General features: G+C 39.8%; 1 protein-coding gene across 13 annotated transcripts in view; it reads left to right on the top strand.

Moving 5' to 3' along the window:
- The window catches only part of EVI5 (ecotropic viral integration site 5), a 237,682-nt gene that overhangs the window by 140,220 nt on the left and 73,568 nt on the right, over positions 1-23,894 (top strand). For all 13 annotated transcript variants that reach the window (XR_011975757.1, XR_011975758.1, XM_072649091.1 and 10 more), the window contains 4 exons: positions 880-1,020; positions 1,616-1,774; positions 3,338-3,484; positions 8,349-8,444. Coding sequence is in view for 11 of the 13 variants with exons in the window: in XM_072649091.1 (XP_072505192.1) it covers positions 880-1,020; positions 1,616-1,774; positions 3,338-3,484; positions 8,349-8,444 (543 nt within the window). In the remaining 2 variants the exon portion in view is untranslated. The remainder of the gene's footprint in view (positions 1-879; positions 1,021-1,615; positions 1,775-3,337; positions 3,485-8,348; positions 8,445-23,894) is intronic.

Genomic DNA, 23,894 nt, shown 5'->3' with positions numbered 1-23,894 from the left:
TTTATATATGTGTATGTTATTTCCTCTGATAGAATGTAAGCATCCACTTCTTTCTTTGTATCCCATGGTGCTATTTAAATAAATGCTTCTTGATTGTTAGGTTGATTCATTCATTCTCTCCCCACCCCACTCCTTGAGAAAGTTAGGCCCCAGAGAGGTGAAGGACCTTGCCCAGGAAGGTCACACAGGAAGTGTTGGAGTTGGATTCCAGCCCAGCGCTCTTTCAGTTGTACCATCATGCCTCAGTCCTATTGGTGATAGTATAAAATATTGAATATAGAAATGAATTGTAGGGAAAATGACCACTTGAGCCATTTATCCTCAGCTAATGATGAAGAATTGATTATTGAATAATCGATAATGGAATCACAGCATTATGAAATTTGAAACCAGATTTGAAATCTTCACTAGCTAATATGTAAGAGACAACACATTCTCATCCCCTTGCTGGTGGAGCTTCTCTCTGAGGAGTAAAGCCACAGTGACACTGTCTCTCTTATGGCTGGCCTTCTGGCCGTGGCCAGTCTGCAAACTCCATCAGGGCTCATGTGACATAGGTGACAGACAAAGGAAAGAGCAGTGCATTTCTCCCCCCCTTAAAATAACGATTACAAAGTAAAAGAATGTGAACCAGTAGCATAAAGAGCTGACCTGGAAGTCAGGAAGACCCGGTTCAAGTCTCACCTGTGATGCACACTGCTTCTGTGACCCTCCTCATTGTCCCAGGAATGTCTCGAAGATTATTCATTGCAGAGCAGTTCTTCCTCTGCATTGGCAGACCGAGTATTCTTACTACCAAGCTTGGGGGCTGCTGCAAAGTAGCTCTCAGGTAGAGTAGTCCATGAGTGGTTGAGGTTTGACTTTTTTTTCTTGTTTCAGAGAAACAATTCCTTGCCTGATGAGAATAATATTGCAAGTCTTCAGGAGGAATTAATCGCAGTGAAACTGAGGGAAGCCGAAGCTTTGATGGGTTTAAAAGAGCTTAGGCAGCAGGTGAAGGATTTGGAAGAACATTGGCAGGTGGGTACTCCTTCCTACCTTGTAACTGTGGGCCTTGGGGTAGGCCTGGGGGCTGGGGGTGAGGGATGGTAGGGATGGTAGGGAGGGATGATAGGACCTACAGAACTCAAAATGAATTCAGTCAGATGAAAGCATTTAAGAATGGGATTCCTCCTCTCACCTTTGGAACCAAGAAATCTGAGTCATAAACCAATTGAAAGAAATACTACCTTGGATTTATAACTTTCTAAAGAATTCCTTTGTAATACACTCTGATACACTTTATACTTACAGGACATCCAGTCTTGGCCAGTATCATGCTCCCAGCAGAGGGGTGGTATGGTGAACATTTCATATGGCTCTAGCTTAAAATTGATTGATCCTAGAATGAAAATACCTGAAGGGTAAAATCTTGTTATGATAAATATTTTTTCCACCACGTTTTTATTATAGAATGAAATAATCTTTAACTTATTTGAACAGTATTATATTCATTGAAATTCTTGTTTAACTTGGACAGTCTGTTGTAATGGCTTTCAGTTGGTTTGAAGAACTTGTATGTGGTGTATTGCCTTTCTTCCTAGAATGATAAGACTCATACTATTCGGTGTTTTAGCGCCATCTAGCTCGAACTACTGGGAGATGGAAAGATCCACCCAGGAAGAATGCGATGAATGAATTACAAGATGAGCTGATGACCATAAGGCTTAGAGAGGCTGAAACCCAAGCAGAGATAAAAGAGATAAAACAAAGAATGATGGAAGTGGAAACACAGGTATGATGGGAAAACTAAGTCTTAATTAAATTTATGAATGAAGGATGTTTGTGTAGCAAACCAAATAAATGCTTATGGACAAATGATGTTTGCTCTAAGGCTTTAATGGTGGTTCACTTAGGCTGTAATATTTTTATGTCTAAAAAGGTTTTAAGATGTTATTTTTTTGAGGCAAGAAGGAGTAGTAGGAAGACTCTGAAACAGTTACCAAAGATCAGCCACACCAGCTCACTGTTTGTCATGTTAAAAATACTAGACAAAAGATCCTGCTTCTCTCCAAGTAAGACCAAGTTTAAGCCAACTTGATTTAGTTATTATGATGGTACAGTACATTTTGATAGCAAAAGTTTTTAGAAATACATTTGTTTTTATGTTGTGTATTGGGGTATGGAACCATATTTCAGGAATACCTGATGGGGATTTTGATTTTCAGAATTGTTTTTATTCAGTCAGCAGGGGGCACCCTTAAACCAGGTAACTATTCTATCGCATGTGCTCTGCATGTGGGCACTTGTTATGAAAAGCTGGTTTTCAGATTTGTTCCATCTTGGGAATAAAGGACTCCTTAGAAGGAATCTCAGTGTCAGAAGAGTTTATCCAGCAAAGGCTCTCCATACTTGGGTCAGGGACAGAAAGCCATCCCAGAACACCTTGATTCCCTTGAGAGACCCATGCCAGGCTGGTGGCTAGCTGGTGGTATTGCCACACTGCTGATAAGTGTGCTGCTGCGTGGTTTTCCTCGTGGTTTGGGGACTTGCTGGGCCTCCCAAACTGATAGAAGTTGTTCTTGTGCAGCTTTTCACCATCAGATTGCCATCTTACTCTCTTTATGTGAGAGCATGTGACCTGAGGCTCTGGTGAGGGGACTGTTGGGCTGCTCCCAGGATACACAGGTCTCAGATGACAAGAGTGAGGGAGGGGAAAGGTCCTTGTCCTGCAATGGGATTTCCATGGGCTGGGGAGAGTGAGATCTTCCACTCCTCTGCCACTGCCCTTTCTTCAGTTCCTTCCTTCTTTCAGGGCTTAGGCTTTGATAGATCTTTGATGGACCCATTAGTGTGGATTTCTTCCTCATTGGTAGAAGAGAAAAGAGCAGACTTGCTCCCTGAAGTCCCTTAGAAGAATTTATATTTGTATAATTGTAAAATTTCCTTTTAGACTTGAAATAATAGCAAACCTTGGTGCTTGTTAATTATTAGACTGTGCGTATTAATGACAATATATGTTTTAAGAAGGGGGCACTTTTTGAAGGTTCAGTTTGGTTATTGCAGAAATGACAAACTAAGCTAAAATGTTGGTTTTAATCTCTCACCTCCAATACTTTCATAGTTAAATATTAGATTTCTAGTCAGACTAGAAGTTTTGACTGTCTTTCAATATTCTATTTTAAAATTTTTTTCATAAAGTTTTCAAGTATGTATTAAGTTCAGTTGGTATATGAATGGTACAAAAATTTTTAAAGCCTTGCATAGTAAAATGGGTAAGTACTGAATGAATGTGTCAGAGCTTTTCAGTGTTTCCTGTCTTACTTCTGTCTCGCTTTTATATTTTTTTAATTATTAGAACCAAATCAATAGCAACCATTTAAGGAGGGCAGAGCAGGAGGTGAGCAGCCTGCAGGGGAAGGTCCAGTGTCTTTCCACTGAGAACAGAGAATTACTCACCCAGTTGAGTGAAGCGAGGCGCAGGCAAGCTGAGACAGAGTACAAGGTAAGGGGAGGCTGCCTCATGCTGATTCGGGAACCTGAGTGATATGCTCACCTGCCTTTCTTCTCCTGTGTCCTATCCAGAGCAAGGTCTGATGTGCCCAGAGAGGCCACTGCAGGAGCTCAGCTTCAGGCTGCCAGCATCACTGACCCTGCTCCAGACTGTTCTCTCAGTGCACTAAAGCTCCTTACTGTCCTTCAGAGACTACATAGTGGGATATGGGGAGCCAGGACTAGGAAGTCTTGAGTTCTGGCCCTGTGACCACGGATAAGTCCCTTGACCTATCAGCATCCCAGGCAACTCTCCTAAGACTTTGAGGTTGTGCAGCAGGTTCTGATTCACCTGGTAATGGGGACTTTCCTCACTGAGAGTTTTCTATGCTAAAGAAGTCACAGGTCTGGGCACCTCAGCCTCCAAATCTTTATTTAGATTTTTTTACTTACTTACTTACTTTTACTTTACTTACTTACAGCTAGTCAGTGCCTGGGACTGGATTTGAACTCTGGAAGACTGGCCTAGTACCCTGTTACTAGCTGTGTGTGACCCTGAGCGAGTCACTTAATCCTGTTGGCCTCAGTTTCTTTAACTGTAAAGTAAGTGTCTGAGGCAGGATTCGAACTCATGAAGATGAGTCTCCCTGATCCCAAGCCTGATGTTCTGTCCACTGTACTGCATTTTTAAAACATCCTTCCTACTCCCCACCAATGTTACATTCTGTTTTGGCCATATTCTTAAAAACCCACAGGTGAACCAGTGGTCTTGCAGACCCTAAACAGATATGCTTAGAAGGATGCTCGCCTTTTAGCCAGATTTTTATTATTTGGGGGATGTAGGGGAGAGTTGGGGAGACCAGATCTATGATTCCATTGGAATAGTGAACTCCTGATGAGAAATTTTCCTTTACTCTAACCCATATCAATGCCTGCTCTGTAACAAAGTCTTAAAGCAGGAGTCCTTTGTCTGGGGACCTTCATCTTGTACTTTTAATATTTTGAGAACTATATTTCCATATAGTAGGTTTCCTTTGTAATCCCACATACTTTATGCATTTAAAAACATGACTGAGAAGGCTTCACAAAGCGCCTGCCCTAGGGGTGACCCACACAAAGTGAAGAGCCTTCAGGCTTAGAGAGTTGCCTGAGAATTGGAGGGGCTGAGCCCCTATTCCAGTGACAGCACTTGGCTTCTCAGCTGAGCCTCACTGCAGCTGCTGCTCCTGCCGTTTTTTCGCTTTAGAGTAGTTTGATGCTAGTTTTTTCTTTCGTTAAACTGTGATTTCATTCATTGTAGTAACCTCCATTAATACATAGGCAACTGTTCTGTAACTTGTATCTTCTAGTTGCCTTGGGCACTGAGAGGTTAAGTGAAGGATCATGATCACACAGCTGGTATATGTGCCAGGGGTAAGAGTTAAACCCGGCCAGGTCTTCCAGACCCTGAGACCTGTTCTCAATTCGTTATGCCAGACTATTTGATACTAGAATATTTTATTTATGTAAGCACAAATAAATATTCTGTAAAGTCCATAGTTTGTTGGGTAATCTGTTCATGTCTACATCAAGACAAAAACTTTTCTTTTATTTCCCATTTGGCTTTCTGCACACACCCCACCCCTTCCCCCAAAAACAATTTTTTTAAAGAAAGGAAGAAAGCTTTATGATGGGGAAGTAGTTCAGTTACTTTTCTGAAGTCTCTAAACACATGACAGTGAGGATTTGTAACCCCTAAAAATGAATTACTGAGGGCAACAGAACTTCTAAAAAATAGGTTAGATATTAATCTTTCCGGGCCTGGTTTGGTTGTAGGTCTGCTTAGAAATAGGGAGGGAATGATGACCCTTAGCTATTCCTCCCAACTTTCCTGTTCTGTGATAAGAAAATAACAGCCTTTCAGTGGTTCATATAAAGCTGCAATTCCATCAACTAGTTCTGGTGACATTGCAAACCTGAGTGAAGTTCAAGTGGTTTATCAGTGTCACGAAAAGCCAGAGATGAAATTACATCCTTATAAATATGTAGAACTGCTACAATTCCAGTGGCAGAAATCTGTATGGGAGGCTGAAATTTGGGCACACCAGCAAGTAGCTTTTTGAGAAATAACTTAGCTAATTTTCCCCCAGAGAATGAAGTTACACCAGTTTAACTTGTATGACTTCTCTGGGTCACTTGCTGCCTTTGTGTAGTTTTCAGAATAGGTGTGTAAAGTGTCTCATGGCCCTCCCAGTAGCCCTCACTGCTGAGCTCATAGGCTGGTGGTATCCATCCTGAGGTTAAGATGAGGAAGTGGAAGTTGACGGGCTTGCCAGCATTCACACTCAGGCAGCGACCCAGGCCCAGACAGGCCTCAGTCAGGCCTTGGAGCCAAGGTGACATGCTGAGCTTAAGTTTGACTGAAAGCTGCACTTCTCCACCATTTTTGTGTCCTGGATCCTACTGGCATTCTGGGGAAGTCTGTGGACCTCTTCTTGGAATAGCATTGGAAAAAGAATTCCTATTTGAAGAAAATGCTAAGTTTCAATTAGACATTACTGAAAATAAAGGTGCAATTTTTTTTCCTCATCCAAGTTTACAGACTTCTCGAAATCTACTGTATCCATGAACCCTTTGGGTTCTTAGACACCACGTTAAGAATCCTTGACTTGGTTATTTTTATAACAGAGTTGCTGGAATTAATGTAATTTGTCAAAGGCTTTACTTAGCATTTTATTAATCAAAATGACTTTTATCGGGCAGTCAATAATTTATTATTTCTTGAGGAAAATGATTTTCTTTGTGTCAATGAAATGAACAGATTAAAAGCTTATTATATACTGGCAATAGTCAGGACTGTAGTTTGTCATTATTTACTCAATGAATCTGTGAAATCTATTCTAAGTGATGACTCTCGTGTACCCCCAGAACCTTCTCGGAGAATGGATTAGTTAGGCCCTTGCAGTCTGTGTCATGATTTCTGTGTATCTCTGAGAGTCACCTTTGCTTTATGTGCCCAAGTGCCCAGCTTTGTTTTTTAATGAGCTATTTATCTTAGATAGTTAAGTCTTTCACATGGCGTATCTTGGTACAGCCATAGAGTATTTCATTGTTCTGGCACTGCGTTCAGTCAGTCAGTATCTAGCACCTAGTAGAACCATGAAACTTGAATAGACTTTAAGGATTCAAATAAAATGAAAGCAGCGGCAGTCCCTACTTGTAGAGAGCTTCCATTCTAATTGGAAAATAGCAAGGCACGCAGATAGGTAGCGACTGAGACTGAAGAGAATAAAGTGCTTCAATACCAGGTCAATTAAGAGGAAAAGCCGAGGAGTCAGGAACAGTAACGCTGGAGCTTTCAGCTGTTCTAACAGCATTGAATTCTAGACTTGGACAGTCCATCATAATGGATGGAGTTAACAATATGTTAGAATCATTTTTGAAATCATCGTGTCCTCAAATGCTAAATATGACTTACTTCATATAAATGCATATTAGATTATAACAGTAAACTTGATTGGTGAACATGAAGCCCTGAGAATTTAAAAATTGTTTTTTATCATCACACACAGTACAAAAAGCACAGAACTTTTTATTTTAGAAGCATTATATATAATAAATAAGTGTTATGTTATTATGTTATATATAAATATAGTATGTTATATGTAAATAAATATGTAATATGTATAATGTAATAAATACAAATATGATAAAGCATAGAACTTTCTATTTCTATTTTTGTCAGTTTTTTACCAAAGCTATATTTGAAAATCACTTCATGAAGGAAAAAACATTATACAGGGAGCAGCTAAAATACATTATTAAGTGTCTGAATGATTTTCCTCACAATCCCTAATCTGAACTCAAAACTTTTTTTTTGGTTCCAAAATCTTTGTAGGGAAATCTATTTCTAATTCATACTTGTTAGTCCATCAAATGAAAGACATTTATTAAATGCTAGTCTGTACCTAATTAAACATCTGTCATACGTAAATGTAGAGACTCAATCCTTTAATTCTCCAAGTTTACAATTTTATAAAGACAGGCAAAAATATCAAAACTGAACTAGCCTTTAGAAGAGCCCCTCTCAAACATTAGAGCATGTAACTGTTGTATTATGATGGAAGCATCCTGTTGACTAGCAGGTTTATGAGGGCTCTTCCGTGCGTAGTGTGTGTAGGATCGGGATTGTAGCTCTTCCAGAATTAACAGCAGGGTCTCACTAGAGTGTCTCTAGATAGTAAATGCCTTGATCCAAGTTAACGTTAATAACCTGGCTTTCTTGACCAAGTAAGATAAACTTTACTCCCTTCCTATCAGTCACTGAGTTGTTGGAAGAGTACTGGTACGCTGTTCTAGAGGTGTTATTGCAGGACTGCAAATTTAAGGTCTTTTTTCGGGGTGAGCTATGAGAGAATTGTTTTGTCATGTTATCATGGTACATAGGCTATAACGTAAAAGCTTTTTAAACTTAGATTTCTGATTTTTACTGATATAACCCAAAATAGCAAAAACTGTTCCTTTGTCAAGAGTCTGGGGTTAGGGGACCTTTCTCATTTTCACTTTATTGCCTTTCACCACTACCACCATCATAGATGTTATTATTTGGAGTGCAAGAGGATGCTACAAAATGCAGTGGCCGCAGTTTCTGTAGCTTGACTGACTACGCCTCCACCTTCAAATGCAACCATGGAAAATTATATCAAGACAAATAGCAAAATTTATTTAAAGGCATAAAGGCATACTATTGAGATATAATAGCATGACACTTAAAAACATTTTTAAGTTCATGAGGTAGTGTCCTATTCCTTTTCCTTAGCAATGTACCTTTTTATGCTTTCTGAATTTAGAAGACAGAGAAATGTGTACATTTTGCATTGTTTTCTCCCCGTCTGCAGAATAAAGAGGAAGTGATGGCGGTGCGTCTCCGAGAAGCAGACGGCATTGCTGCTGTGGCCGAGCTGCGGCAGCACATCGCTGAACTGGAGATCCAGGTACCCGTGGGAGAGAGAAGCTGCTGTTCAGCATAATGGGGTGGGGCTGGCCCTTTCCTCCTGTGTCCTTGAACCTTCCCTGACCTTATCTCCCTGTTCTCCAATAGCAGGCCAGTAGTAATGCTCTTCTCCTATCTTTCCTATGTGGAAAATTCAAGACAGCTAACAAAGTAGTTTAACTGAAAAAGGTATATATTGCGTAACGATGCACCTGCCATTCTTGACGCTTTTGACTGCTGATGCTCAACCATAAGCTGCTTTGTTGCTGTAAAGCAGGGTTAGATATAAAGTGCTTCGTCTGGGGAAAGTATTGTGTTTGTTATCTGATAGCTTACAAATTTTCTGATGCTGGTTTATCCTAAGGAAAGTTAGGTGGCATAGTAGATGGAGCCCTGGAGTTAGGAAGCCCTGCAGTCAGATCTTACTTCAGACCCTTACTAGCTGTGTCATCTTGGACAAGTCACTTAATCTGTCTGCCTCAGTTTCCTCATCTGTAAAATGGGGATAATAATAGCACCCACCTTTGACTGAGGATCAAATGGGAAAATATTTGTGAAGCACGACAGAGTCTGGCATGTAGTAAGCACTTATTAAATGCTTGTTCCCTTCCCTAAGGAAAGAATTTCCTTCCCCTTGGCTGTCCCATGCTACTGTGATCCATATCTTAGTCTCATCACAGAGAAATCCCCCCACAGAACTGTTGTGTGCCGAGCTTTTTGCTTTATGGTTCTGTGGCTAAACCATCGACTTTTCCCGGCGCATATTCTTTGGCTTCCTATTTTTAAAAGATTGGAAATTTGTTCTTCTCACTCTTTTTTTCTAGTCTGCACAAAGTCTAATCTATCTGCCATTTCTACTTAGTATAAAACTCTCCTTCCATCCAAAAACCTCCTGTTGGCTTTAAATCAAACCTCTAAACTGTTTCCTTTGTAAAAATGAATCCTTTCAATTCTTTACTTCAGAATTCAGTTGGCTTTTATTGCTCAATTAATACATTATTTCCTTATCTTTAATCTAAGTTATATATAAAAATAGGACCCTTTTGTAATTTGAAAAGACCATCAAAGTATAGTTTTATATTTATTTAGAATACTTTACATGAAGTATCACATTATTTGATGTATCATCAGTGACATCGTGCTTGAACACTCTAAGGAAATGCTTTTCTTTAACTTTCGTTGTTGTGCTTATAATAGTGGGAGAATTGGCTATGAGGTTATGATATTCTTTCACATTTTCCTTTATCAATAGAAAAATAAAATAGGAGTTTTAAATGAAACATCTTCTGTTGATTAGGAGATAGTCATTGAGGTGCTGATTTTGGTAAATACTGGAGAATATCAAGTGGTGTAAAGTGGTTTGCAAACCTTACAAAACTATTTAAAGTTAACTGTCATTGTATTAAAGAAAGTGTCAGAAAATTTACAGTATCAATTTGTTCCTATTCTCTCGGTACTATTAGTTGCTAATATGGCACAGTTCGAGCAGTTTCTTGGTGATGCAGTGATGAGCCAAGTCCATGACATAGGCTTTGTGTTAGTTAGGTTTTTAACATGTACTTCTTGGAGCAAGGCCTTCTTACCACTGATAACAAAATGTCCTTTATTATTCATCTTAGCCATATTTCAGAATATCCATGTAAGTTCCACCAGGGGGAGAACTTGTCTTTAGTCAAGGGTTTATGTGTTTTGAATCTCAGTAGACAGATCCTTGCTCTTCTGATATTTGGTAACTGAGTACACCTTGAGGAAGAAAGTGCTTTATTGACCTGTACTTGCTCTACATTTAGAAGCTTGACTTGCGGTGTGCTCTTGAATGTAGCCCTTAAAACGAAACTTGCAAACATTTGGCATTTATTGGCAGACTTGTGGAAACGCTTGATTTCTACAAGTATGTAGCAAAAGGTGCATAGCTTTCATAACTCTAAAAGCTTATTTGGAGGTAAAATTTTGGTAATTTTAGAGGCTCCTTGGTGAACTTGGAGAGTATCAGTGGAATGCAAAGAGCCGTGGCCTGGACTTGGGAAGATCAAGGTTCCAACCTCACCCCATATGTGCTGTGTGACCTCAGTAGTCATGTCACTGAGTGGGGAGTCATCTCCTGTCTGAAATACCAGTAATGATACTTGCACTCCTTATTCAGGGAGAAGAAGGCACTTCATAAACCTTAATTTGATGTATAAATGTGAGTTGTTATTATTCCTGGTTAGATTACATTTACGTAGTTATGTTCTATAATATGATACTGCATTTTCCATTAATGTCTCATTTATTTGGTGTCATTAGATAATGAGGTATTCTACATAAATGAATTTTGAAAGTAAATGCTCATTCCTTTTAATAACTGAAACGACTTGTTTTAAAATGCTAGTTACCTTGAATAAAATTATTTTAAAATAGGCACATTAAAAGAACACTCTATATAGGATGTCTGTATTTTTAGTCCTGGTTTGTTGGTAACTAAAATGTCCATGGAGGTTCAAACATAGACCATTTACTGATCACATGATGCTTCGATGAAAGCAAGATACTATGAAGTGATTGCGTTTCTCTTGTCGATAATAATAAAACTCAGTTAAGGTAATTTTTTTGATGTGACTCTTAAAAATAAAGCATTTATAAGTTGGTCTATTAACTCAGTTTAGGCCCATACTATAATTTATTTGAATGTAACTATTGTGATTGAACGTGGTGTGAAAAACTGTTAGAGGACCAGAATCCCAGCATCAGAAGTGGCTTCCAGGGCTGTGTGGATAAAACAGGGCTTAAGAAGCCAGGATTTCCAAGCACTGTCACCCTGATGATCAGAGTCCTGACAGTTTCTTGCATTTTCCATAGAGAATAGAGATCATTTTTTTTCTAATTCTGAATTTCATAGTACAAAAATGTACAGAAAAAGAGGACATACAAAGGAGAAGCTGTCTGCATCCAGAGAAAGAACTGACAAATAGAAGTGTATTTGGAATGGTTTTATGTACACGTGTGTGTATACACATATACACACGCACACATACATATTTGTTTCTAATGGTAGCCATCTCTAGGGTAGTATGGGGAGGGAAGAAAAAAGGAAAAAAAAGTTACATGATGACTGTGTTATATATTTAAAAGGAATAGCAAATTGAACATAATAGATTTGCATTTTCAACTACATTTACCTTTCTATCTGTTCTATGTTATGGGAATGCTTGTTTTATTTCTTAAGTTCAGAAAAAGATAAATGAAATCTTAAAAAAGAACAGAAAAAGAATTATATGTGAAACTTGAGATCTGTTGCATGCAGTTTACTTTAAAATGTATATGATAGATTGAACATGTTATTTTCAAAGCTGTCCTTGTCTGTTTCCTTCTGATCTTCCTTCTGTTCTCTTCTATGCATTAAAAAAAATGGCTTTATTGACCCTCTTTTCTTGCTTTTTTATTAGGTAGATAGAGCATATATTAAATATGTAACTATGTTCTAGACCAGGGTGGGGAACCTGTGACCTTGAGGTCACATGTGGCCTTCTAGGTCCTTGGGTGCGGCCCTTTGAGTCCAAGTTTTACAGAACAAATCCTTTTATTGAGGGGGTCTGTTCTGTCAAGGGGCCCCCACTTGAGGACATAGTGGGCCCCATGTGGCCTTGAGGCCTCAGCTTCCCCACCCCTGAGCTGAGCACTGTGCACTCAAGATATACATACTAGCAGTCAAGATAGTCCCTGTCCTCAAGGCTCTTACATTTTCATGAGGAAAGAGGGCTGCTTGAAAGAGAGGAAGGAAGCTACTTGCAGTTATTTAAAAATGAATCCATCTTCTCCCTTTCACCACCAGACTCCTAGGAGCCTTGGTCTGCATTGGCTGCCTGTGCTTGCGTGCAGCCCCCCATTCAACGGAAGCTGCTTTGTCAGATGTTATCATGCATCTGTTGAGTGCTAAATCAATGGCCTTTTCTCAGTCTTGATTCTCTGGAGCTTCTCTGGAGCTTTGGATACTGATAACCCCCTCTTCAGTCCTTGACTTATGTGCCAGTGACCTTTTCTGGTTATCCAGTTACCTGTCACAGCGATCCTTCTCAGCTTCCTCTGCCATCTCCTCCAGTACTCCTGTGTCCTATTTTTATTAGAAATCTCATCAGCTCCTATGATTCAAATATCATCTTTCTACCCAAATCTCTTCCTGCCCAGGCCTAACTTCCTCCTGAACTCTAGTTATGTTGGTTTTTGTTTGTTTGTTTTCAGTTTCACAGATTTATGAGTATTTTACTACTCATCTCAGTCATTTTACTTACCTGTCTTGACACTGGGCTATCACTTCATTTGGGACAAGATGACATTCAGGAATAGTGATGCACTGCCAACTGCTTACTGGACATATTTCTCTCTAAATGTCTTACGGGCATCTCAGATTCGACAGGTGCAAGATAGAGCTCACTCTCTTCCTCTTCCTGCCGTCATGGGCACTGCTGTCTTCCCAGAGCCCCTTGGATTCTTCCCTCTTTGTTGCTCCCCTTCCCTGTCATTTACCAAGCTTTATTGATTGGACCTTCTCAGTAGCTTTTCTGTCTGTCTTAGCTCCATTCACACAGCCTCCACCCTCTGTCAGCTTCCCCTCCTCTCTGGAGGACACTCATTGCTGGCCATCCAGCTTCCAGGTACTTCCCTCTCCAATCTGCTTTCTTCACAGCTGTCCTTGTGACATTGCTGAGGTATAGACTGACCATGTCACTCCCTGGTCTAGGGCAGTGGTTCCCAGACATTTTGGTCTAAGACCTCTTTACACTCCTAAAAATTCTTGAGGATCCCAAAGAGTTTTTAGTTATGTGGGTTGCAGCTCTTGCTGTTTACCACAGTAAAATTAAGATATCTCTAGTTTTTTATGAAAATAGTTTCAACCTCAGGGTCTCTGGACCACACTCTGAGAACTACTAGTCCAGGGGTGGCAACCTGTGACCCTCTAGGTCCTTAAGTGCAGCCCTTTGACTGAATCCAAACTTCACAGAACAAATCCCCTTAATAAAGGATTTGTTCTGTAAAACTTGGATCCACTTCAGGTGCCTCGTCTTCGGGGTAGCCTTGCTGGATTCTTCTCATTTCTACAACACCTACTCAAGTGTGTGTGTGTGTGTGTGTGTGTGTGTGTGTGTGTGTGTGTGTGTGTGTGTGTGTGTGTGTGTGTGTGTGTGTGTTATAGACTCCCCTTAAAAATGTGAACTCCTCTATTTTTTTTGTTTTGCTAGCATCTTGTCCATTTAGTGCCTTGCGTATAATAGGCACTTAGTAGAGTAGGCCTGAAATCAGGAGGACCTGAGTTTAAATCCAGCCTCAGACACTTAGTAGCTATGTGACCCTGAGCAAATTACTTGCTCTCTGTTTGCCTCAGCTTCTTCATCCATACAGTAACATAGCACTAGCCTGTTAAGAAGGACTCCAGCAAGAATCTTGCCAGCAATGGCTAAGAGAGAGACCACCCTGTGATTGTCTCAGGACAATCTATTCCCTTTACCCTTATAGAGATGGACAATGGAGGCATCCTTGAACTCCTGGAGGATAACCTCCTCTTGCCATATAACCTGGAAAAGTTCAGTCAGCTTTTGTGTGAGCAGTGGTCCCCCTACCTTGTAAATCTCAGTTGAAACAGAGTCAGCATCAGGTGCTTTGCCACATGAAAGGAGCCTGATGGCCCTCAAAACCTCCTCTTCAGTTGGAAGTTCAGCTAAGGAGAGACTGACTTCCACCTGAGGCATATGGTCAGTGGCCTCAGCATTGATTGATGATGGTCTGTTGAAAACAGTATGGAAGTGTTCAGCCCATCTCTCTAGGATCATGTCCTTATCATTAATCAGTGTGACTCCATCAGCACTGAGCAGTTGTGATGCACCATAGGTTTTTGGTCCATAAATAGCTTTCAGGGAATCATAAAAGCACTTTGGATTGTTACTATCAGCATAAAACTGAATTTCATCTGCCTTCTTACTGAGCCAGGAATCCTACATCTCTCTAAGCTTTGCTTGTACTTTTCTTTTGATGGAATTAAGTGCTACCTTCTTAGAGGTGGATGAACTATCCTGCTGGTAAATCCTGTGGAGTTCTCATTTTTCATTTAGCAGCTTCAGGATTTCCCCATCATTTTCATCAAACCAGTCTTGGTGTTTGTGAGTACTCTGATCCAGAAGAGCAAATGCAGTGCTGTACACCAAATCTCTAAGAGCTGCCCACGCCTTTTCTACTCCGCTGCTGCCAGCTGTTTGTTGGCTCAACTTTTCCTCCAAGTCATCAGCAAACTGTTCACACTCAGAGAAGAGCTCTAATTTGTTGACATTAATTCTTCTGGTAGTCATTTTGCCTTGGGGGCGGCACTTTTGATGAATGCGAATATTTAGCTTGGAAAGGATAAGTCTATGATCAGTCCATCACTCAGCACCACACATTGCCTTTGTCACTCTCACATCTTGTCTGTCTCTTCTCCTTACAATCACATAGTCTGTTAGATGCCAATGTTTGCTGCGAGGGTGCATCCATGAAGTTTTATTGCACCTGGAAGATGGTCATATACCTAAGAGCTAGTGTGACTTCAGAAAGGGCCGAGGAACAGTCTATATGGTGTTTGTGTCTGACAACTCCAGGAAAAATACCAGGAGCAGAACAGAGATCTGTACACAGCATTCGTAGATCTGACCAAGGCCTTTGACATTGTTAGTCATGAGGGCTTATGGAAAATTATTTCAAAATTTGCTTGTCCAGAGAAGTTTCATCAATATTGTGCGTCATTTTCACGATGGCATGTTTGCTCGAGTTCTGGATAGTGGACGATGCTCTTGTGCCTTCCCAGTCACCAATGAAGTGAAACAGGGCTGTGTGCTTGCTCCCATGCTTTATAGCATGATGTTTTCGCCATGTTGTGAGATGCTTTCAGTGAGGATGAAAACAACATCAAGGTCAACACCACACTGATGGTAAGTTCTTCAGTTTGCAAAGGCTGCAAGCCAAGACCAAAATGGAGGAAGTATTGTTGCGTGGTTTTCTGTTTGCAGATGATTGTGCACGCAGTGCAGCTTCTGAAGCTGAGATGCAGCAAAGTATGGATCAATTCTCTGCTGCCTGTGCTGATTTTGGTCTAATAATTAACACCAAGAAAACACAGGTGCTCCATCAGACACCACCAGACCATCCATACGTGGAACCATCAGTTACAACAAATGGAGAAGTGTTGAATGCTGTGGATAAGTTCACTTACCTTGGTAGTGTACTTTCCAGGGATGTTCACATTGACAATGAGGTTGACACACGCATTGCCAGAGCTAAGTGTTTGGGAGGCTCCAAAGAAAAGTTTGGAAGAGAAGAGGTATTAGACTGACTACCAAACTGAAGGTCTACAGAGCCATTGTGCTGACCTCTTTGTTGTATGCCTACAAAACCTGGACAGTCTACCAGTACCATGCCAGGAAACTGAATCACTTCCATTTGAACTGTCTTAGGAAGATTGTGAAGATCACCTGGCAGGATAAGGTACCAGACACTGAAGTCCTTGCTCTTACTAAACTGTCAAGCATTCAAGCTATGCTTTGGAGAGCGCAACTCTGATGGTCTGGCCATGTTATTCTAATGCAAAATGTACACTTGCCAAAAAGACTGTTTTATGGAGAACTACCACAGGGCAAGCGATCACATGGTGGTCAGAAGAAGCGATACAAGGACACTCTCAAGGTCTCTCTCAGGAACTTCAGGTTTGATTGTGCAACATGGGGGACACTGGCACAGGACTGCTCAGCTTGGCATGCCTACCGCAGAAAAGATGCTGTGCTATATGAGCAAAGCAGAATTGAAATAGCACAAAGTAAACATAGGATGCACAAATTTGCAGTAACCACCCAAATGTTCACACCGACTGTCTGTGCCCAATCTGTGGTAGAGCATTCTGAGCTTGTATTGGTCTGATCAGCCACAGTTGGACACGCTGAAATTTCACTGTATCATAGTGATGTCATTTTGTTCCTCTTCAAAGCCAAAGGACAACAACCAACCAGCCAACCAACGTAGCACCTTCCTCCTGTTGTGAGGCTCAGATGAGATAATGGTTGTGCAGCACTTAGCATATGCCTGATGTTCGTGTTATTCACTTGTTCAGGCATGTCTGACTCTTCATGACCTCATGGATGGTACTGCCCATGGGGTTTTCTTGGCAGAAATACTGGAGTAGTTGGCTATTTCCTCCTCCAAGGATTGAAGGCAAATAGAAATTAAGTAACTTGCTCAGGGTCACATAGCTGGTAAGTTTCTGAGGTCATATCTGAACTCAGTCTTCCTGAGTCCCGACCCAGTGCGCTATCCACTGAGCCACCTAGCTTCCTCCAGTTTCCTATGTGCCTGGCACATGGTGAGCACCATATAAATGTTAGTTGTTGTTGTTAATAAACGTTGAATTGAATGATGCATCTGAATAAGACTTTAGTATAGGTGCGTAAAATTACCACATAAGAAATATTCTGTGATTGGGCAATACCTGTTTCATTTTGTTTTTTAAGATTAGGTCCAGTTCTTCTGCATGGAATTGTAAGGCATCCTAACAAGGTAGAAGGGACCCAAAAAAATGCAGAAATTTATAATAGCAAAGAAACGTAAGAAGTTGGACTTGTGATTGAGGAAGTGAATATACTTAGGTCACTTGTCCTCCTGATTTTTCTCTCCTCTTTCATTTACAAAGCTAGAAACCTTCACTGTTCCTGAGGTTCACTATCTCTATCTCCCTGCCCTCCCCACTTCCTATTTTTTTACTCTAAGATATTGAGTACTACAGAAAGCTCTCTGGAGAATCTAGCCCTAGAGTCATCTCTCCTAATTAGGGAACAGAACCCAGAGTCTTCTCAGCATAAGTAAGAAGAGTAAGAATTGCTTAGAAGAATTGAAATTCCTTCCCACAAATCATCTTCAAACAGCTTTTTCCTGTCTTTTGTGCACTAAAGAGACAGTTGATGGATTTTGACATTGAAACATACCCCTGTTTCCCAGATAATTGAGGCAGAAAGGCTGGCAGTGTGTCAAACAAAGGAGAGGTCTGCCCCCTCTATCTTGCAGCAGAAGCCTCTCCTAGGTATGCTCAGTGGGCCAACCTGTGTCTGAGACAGTAAGAGCACAGTTACAAGACCACCCTAGGTTTAGGAAAGTCAGATTTCTTTAGTAGGGGAGAATGCACCCTGTATTCAGACAGACAGACTGGCTAATACTGCAACCTCTTCTTGGTCGGTTTCTAAGAACCCAGCTTTTTTCATCATCTGTTGCTTATCATGCTGTTGAACTTGCAGCTTATCTTGGTATACAGAAGTTATGTTTTAGATTTCATCCAAAAGGGGAATAGTTACCAGCAAAATTTTATATTAAATCAACCTTTTGTGCAAGCCTGGATGCTAAGATTATTCTGTAACCAGCATTTTTAAGGACATCAGTTTAACATTAAACACCTAGTTGTTAAAAAAAGGAGATAGTCTTTCGGCATCTGCCTGTCCTCAGTGAGTTCATGTCACCAGACCTGGATGCACTATGACCTAGAATACAGGGAAAAAAATGCCCAAAATGAGTGCTGAACCACTGGTTGTGATCTAGATGTTAGGAAACAAGATAGGTGCCTTAGTACTACAGAAGGACAAAGGTCCCAGTTTTCAGACAAGAGGGGTGACATCTGCAAACTGTAAGCCAGGGTGGTTAGAATCCTAGAATGCATCAAGGGGTTGGTTTGTGAACACATAATGATGATCGTAATTGATTGACTTCCATCTGGTATGGTAAAGTGTGGAAAATAATTTACATATGTGACCTCCTGAACCTCACAACAGGTCCATGTAGTTAGGTACTGCAGTTATTTATTTATATGTGAAAAAACAGAGAGTCAGAAGGTAAGCAACTTGCCCATGTCCAGATGGCTATTTTGTATTAGAGGGCAGTTCTACCCTAAGTCTTCTAAACTCTTATTGACAGCCTTCTGTCCACTGTCCTGTTACCACTTTGACCATAAAAGGCCAGCATGACTTCCTCAAGAACAACTCATGCCACAGTAACTCCATATTCTTTTTTGACAGAATAATGTCAACTGGTAGACAAGAGACATGCCCAAGAAGTAATATGCTTGGATTTCAACAAAACACTTAACAAAGTTTCTTGTGTTGTACGGTGGATAAGGTAGAAAGATGTGGCCTATATGATAAGACATTTAGGTGGATTTGGAATGGGTGAGATAAATGGACCTAAAGAATACTCATTAATGGGTTTGTCTCAGCTTGGAGGGAAAGTCTCCACTGGAATGCTCCAGGCATCTGACTTTGGCCTAGACTAGTCAATATTTTTATCAAAGACTTGGATAAAGACATAGGGCATTTTGGTCACATTTGTAGACAGCTAAAATGGTGAGGGGATAACTACGCTGGACAGTAGAACCTAGATCACAGAGATCTCAGAAGGCTAGAGCAATGCCAACTGGGAAAAGGCACAATTTAATAGAGATGAGTGTGACATTCTATACTTGGGTTGCAGCAGTTAACTTTACCAGAGCAGTGAAGGTGAAGCATGAGTAGACAACAGTTTTTCTGAGAAAGATGTTATGGTTTTAGTTGACTGCAAACTCAGTATGGTTTAACATTGTGAAATAGCAGCCAGAAAACCCACTGGGCTTTCCTAGGCTATGTTCAGAGGGTGATTACATACAGAACAAGGGAGATACACGTCCCGTTTTAGTGTCAGATATCATGTTTTAGGAAAGGCATAAATAAGGTAGAATGCTCCCCAAGGAGGGGGACCCCTCTGGTAAGAGAAGAACCATTCAAGGTTTGCTGAAGGGATGTTTGCCTTGGGGAAGAAGAGACATGATACCTGGGTTCAAGTAGCTGTCATGAGGAAGGAAGATGAGACATGTTGTGCTTTGCCTCCAGGGCAGAATCAGGAGAATGGGCTGAACTTGCAAAGAGGCAGATTGTGGAAGGACAAACGAGCAAATCGATCCAAAAAGTGGAGTGGTCCCCCTCCTGGAGTAATGTGGCTGCCCTGCACTGAGTCTTCAAGAAAAGCCTGGAAACCAGGCTTGTTGGCAAGGCTGCAGGAAGGAGTGTGGTTCAGAAGATGGTCAGGCAGCTTGGCCTCCGAGGTACCTTCTAGTTCATAGGTGCTCTCATTTTTTGGTTTAGTTTAAATCAGAAAATCATGTCTCCAACTTCTGGCAGTTAAATTGGTGGGGAAATAGTAAACAGGGAGTTGATCTTCTTTCTTTTCATGAAATTTGGTGAGTTTGAACTATTCTTTACCCTCATACTTTTATGTCATTGTAGGAGGCTGTGTTTTTTTTTATTTGTTATCCATATAAAGAAACTGAGGCACAGAGGACCAGCTGGGCAGTTGCCCAACTGGGGACTGAACCCCATCTAGAACACTTTTTAAAAGAAAGTTAAAAGCATGTTGAGATTTCTGGCTCATAATAACAAAGCTAAAGATATCTACAGCACTTTGTACAAGATAGCTGTCACTTAGTTACAGAACTACAGGGAACTCTGAATTTAGGGACATATGCACACTCAGAATCTACTTTTTGTTCTTCACCCTTCCAACAGGCCAAACTTTGTTCCTTTGCCCAGAAGATGACCTCTAGGAATGGCTCAGATGGGCAGTGTTCCCAGCTGCTTTGGGTTTAAATAACACCCACTTGAAATACTATTCTGATGCAGAATCAGGGTGAGGTTTAAATCGGTGTGCCAGATCACCATAGGCTTGATGAAGGAAAGGAAGTGATAAAACTTTTACCATTTAACTTATTCTAAGGAAGGGATGATGAAAAATCACCAATATTGACATGTTATACCTTTTATATGCCCTTAGATGCTTGAACTTTCTTACAGATTATTTTAGAAGGCCTGGAGTGGCTTTGGGGATTTGTGTTTTATTTATCATCTGAATTGACCAGGGAATATTTGTTCTTTAAAGACTGCCTTTAAAATGCATCCATTTTAGGGCTTCTATTTAGAGCTATTTCTTTACATATTAAAATATAGGTATTTTCGGTGTTTTTTTCCTTTTTCATGAAATCCCAGAACCTCCAGGTTAGAAGGAATTTCATAGTCCATCAAACTCAAACCATGTCTGAGCAAGATTGTACTTTACGGCACGCCTGGCAGTCATCATCCAGCTGTTTGCCTGAAGTCTTCCACTGATAGGACTATACTGCTTTCCCAGGGATCCCCCTTCAGTTTTGGGTAGCTCCAGTTATTGGGAATGTCATCTTTTCATCCAATTTACGATTGCTGCCGCCACTGCTTTCTTGTTCTTTATTACATCCATTGCTCCAAGTTCTGTACTGCAGGGCCAAGCAGAATAAATAGAATTTCTCTTCCATGTCTGCTTAAATCTCTGAAGACAGATGTCATATCCCCTCTGTATTCTCTTCTCCTGGATACATATCCACAGAAGAGCCATTGGTGACACAGTGGGTTGAGCACTGGGCCTGGAGTCAGGAAGACCTCAGTTCAAATGTGGCTTCAGACACATACTAGTTGTGTGACCCTGGACAGGGATGCCATCCATTCTTCTCTTCAAGTCCCTGACAAAAATGACCCTCCTCGAGACCATTTCACAAATGCTTCAGTTGCTTTCAGATGTGAAAAATAAAATTAGTCATTTCACAGTTTAGATTACTTAGCACCAGACGCCTGAAGTGTGCTAGATGCTGTATAGAGTATTTCATTCTGATTGCCATCCCATTAGGCATGGACCTTTTAAAGCTATAAAAGTATTTGTCTTACATCCTGCTTTTATATGTGGATGTGTGTACGTATATACGAATGTATACTCCTGTGTCTATGTGTGTGTGTGTTGTGTGTAAAAGCTTCCTATGGCTCTAGACTGTGCCTTGAGTGTAGTCATGATGGTATCTAACCGGTTAATATTTACAGTTGTACTTAGGGTTTTCAGAGACTTTAACATCATACATGTCTTCATTTGATATTCACAGTAACTTTGTGAAGTAATTAAAGTAGTTATTATCCCTTTTTACAGATGAGAAAACTGAGACTTAAATATCAAGGCTATCCTCAGGTCCTCTGACACTGAGTACAATGCTTTATCTTCTGTGTCCCACTGCCTCTCAAGGTGGGAGTCAGGGATTCTTTGGTGAGTGTACTTTCATTGATGTGGTCACTGCAGACCTCATAGAATGATGCTCTTAAAAAGGAGAAATATGAGATTCACATGACTTTAACTGTGGATTTTTTTCCCTCTTTGTTGAAATTAAATTATGTCTTAAGTTTGATTTTTTAATTGAAAATAATTCCTTTTCAATCCAAGGATCACTTGAAGAAATACTGTTGTGGCAAGCAGTTTATTGACATACCACCATGCTATAAAAATTTTGTTTGTTTGTTTGGCGTGTTGTTTATGGTGAAGATCTATACAAATTTTCACCATTACCTAACCTCAAACATCACCAATAATTATCTTTAGAGGAAGTTAATGATAGAAAAAGCCTGCATAAGTTTTCTAACATTATATTTATGCAATCTACTCTGAGGATAATTAACTTTGATCAGTTGATAATGTTGAAGTCTTATGCAATTAAAATAAGGATTACTGATAAATAGCTTTGGTACATGATCAGTTCACATGTCTAAGGTTTACTGTGATCAAGGAAAAAGGAAAGGTGCCTGTATGTTCTAAAATATTGAAAGCAGCTCTCTTTGTGATGGCAAAGAGTTAGAAAATGAGATGCCTGTCCATTGGGGAATGGCTGAACAAGTTGTGGTATATGATCGTAATGGAATACTACTGTGCTATAGAAAGTATCGAACTGGTTAACTTTAGAGAAACATTGAAAGACTTGCATGAAATAATGAAGAGTGAAGTTAGCAGAACCAAGAGAAGATGTATACAGTAACAGCAGTATTGTTGGAAGCATCACTGTGAACACCAAGTTATTTTGAGTACTATTAATACTCAGATCAACTGTAAAGGACCTGTGAAGGAAGATGCTGTTCATCTTCAGAGAAAGGAGGGATAAATGGAAGTACTTGGAGTGTGACTTTACATATATTTATAAATCTGTGTCGAATGGCAACTACAGTTCAAAATTTAAAATGTAACAAAAAAAATTAAATTTTAAAAAAGCTTACTGTGCCCCTTGGGGATATGAGAATTAACTTTTAATTTTTAAATTAATTTTAAAATTAGTTCCAAGTAATGTAAGTTTAATGACCTTTTTAGAATAACCACATTGAATTTTGTGCATAAATTCTGTCTGTTTGCTTAATTATCAAGGGTTGGTTGATTTAGGCATTTGACAAGAGATCACTTAGCTGCTGTATAGCCTTTGACAGGAGAGTTTTTTATAGTTCTAGGATTTTTGAGTTATAGAACTGATTAATAACCCAATTATTAATTATTTCAAGAAAATATAATCATGAATTATAAAAAATTAAATTAATGGGAACTTAAACTTAAGAAAGAAAATTTAGTGTGGCAGATACTGCTGATACAAAGGTAGACAGTACTTAGTTCCCCTCTTTTCCTCCTCTTCCTCAGATTTGATCTTCAGTTCACCCAAAGAAATGCCTTTTCATGACCCTGTTTGTCTCTTCTAGTTACTGAAATAGAGAGATCATTTAGCCTTTGTCTCCATATTTTTAAATTACAGGAAACTTTTTTTTACTCTTATCATCAGTAGTACGTGATACGTGTATGATGTGTTTTTGGAAGTTTAAAATGAGTCACTCTGAAGTCGCTGAAAGGCCACCACTTACCGCATTTACAGTTCTGAATAAACTTGTTTAATTTTTTTAATGCAAAGTATGTATCTTTACCACATTGACTGAAGTGTTACCCAAAAAAAATAGCGGCTGTGAGGTAGCTGACTGGTTACAAAGCAGTACCAAATCAGTAAAAACTTACTCAGAAAGGCTTAGTGGTCGCTCTTGATGTTTCAGTAATGTCACAGAGCTTAATCAGAGTGACTAACTTACCCAGGCTCACAGATTTACTTAAATCATTTGTTTTTCTGATACTAGTCACATAGATTTCAAATACAACTGACATCAATCTTTTTCCAATATGTGTATTTGAAATGTCATTAAAATGACACTAAAAATCATAGCCATACCATAACCTGTTAAGGTTGACTCTCTGGCTGTTAAGCATACTTTTATGATGTAAACATTTTTTAAAAACTCAAAACACCATTTAACATTTAAAATAGATGTTCATATGTTAGAAGCCCACAATTAACCTTTTTTAAAAAAAAACAGATTTGTAGACAATCTTTTATATACTCTATTTTCTCTATGTTTCTTAAATTTTATTTTTGCAGATATAGTATTAAATAAATACATTTTAAGAAATAGAACCTTTCTAGTTGTATTTGAGACCAAGCACCTTGCACAATGTCATGACCCTTCTAATACCACAAACTTTCTGTAATACGGCTCCCAAAGAAAAACCCACATCCTATGTATAA

The sequence above is a fragment of the Notamacropus eugenii genome, chromosome 2 (genome assembly GCF_028372415.1).
Source record: "Notamacropus eugenii isolate mMacEug1 chromosome 2, mMacEug1.pri_v2, whole genome shotgun sequence".
NCBI lineage: Eukaryota > Metazoa > Chordata > Mammalia > Diprotodontia > Macropodidae > Notamacropus > Notamacropus eugenii.
Note: the sequence above shows the minus strand (reverse complement) of the source record. Positions and strands in the feature narration are given on the sequence as shown.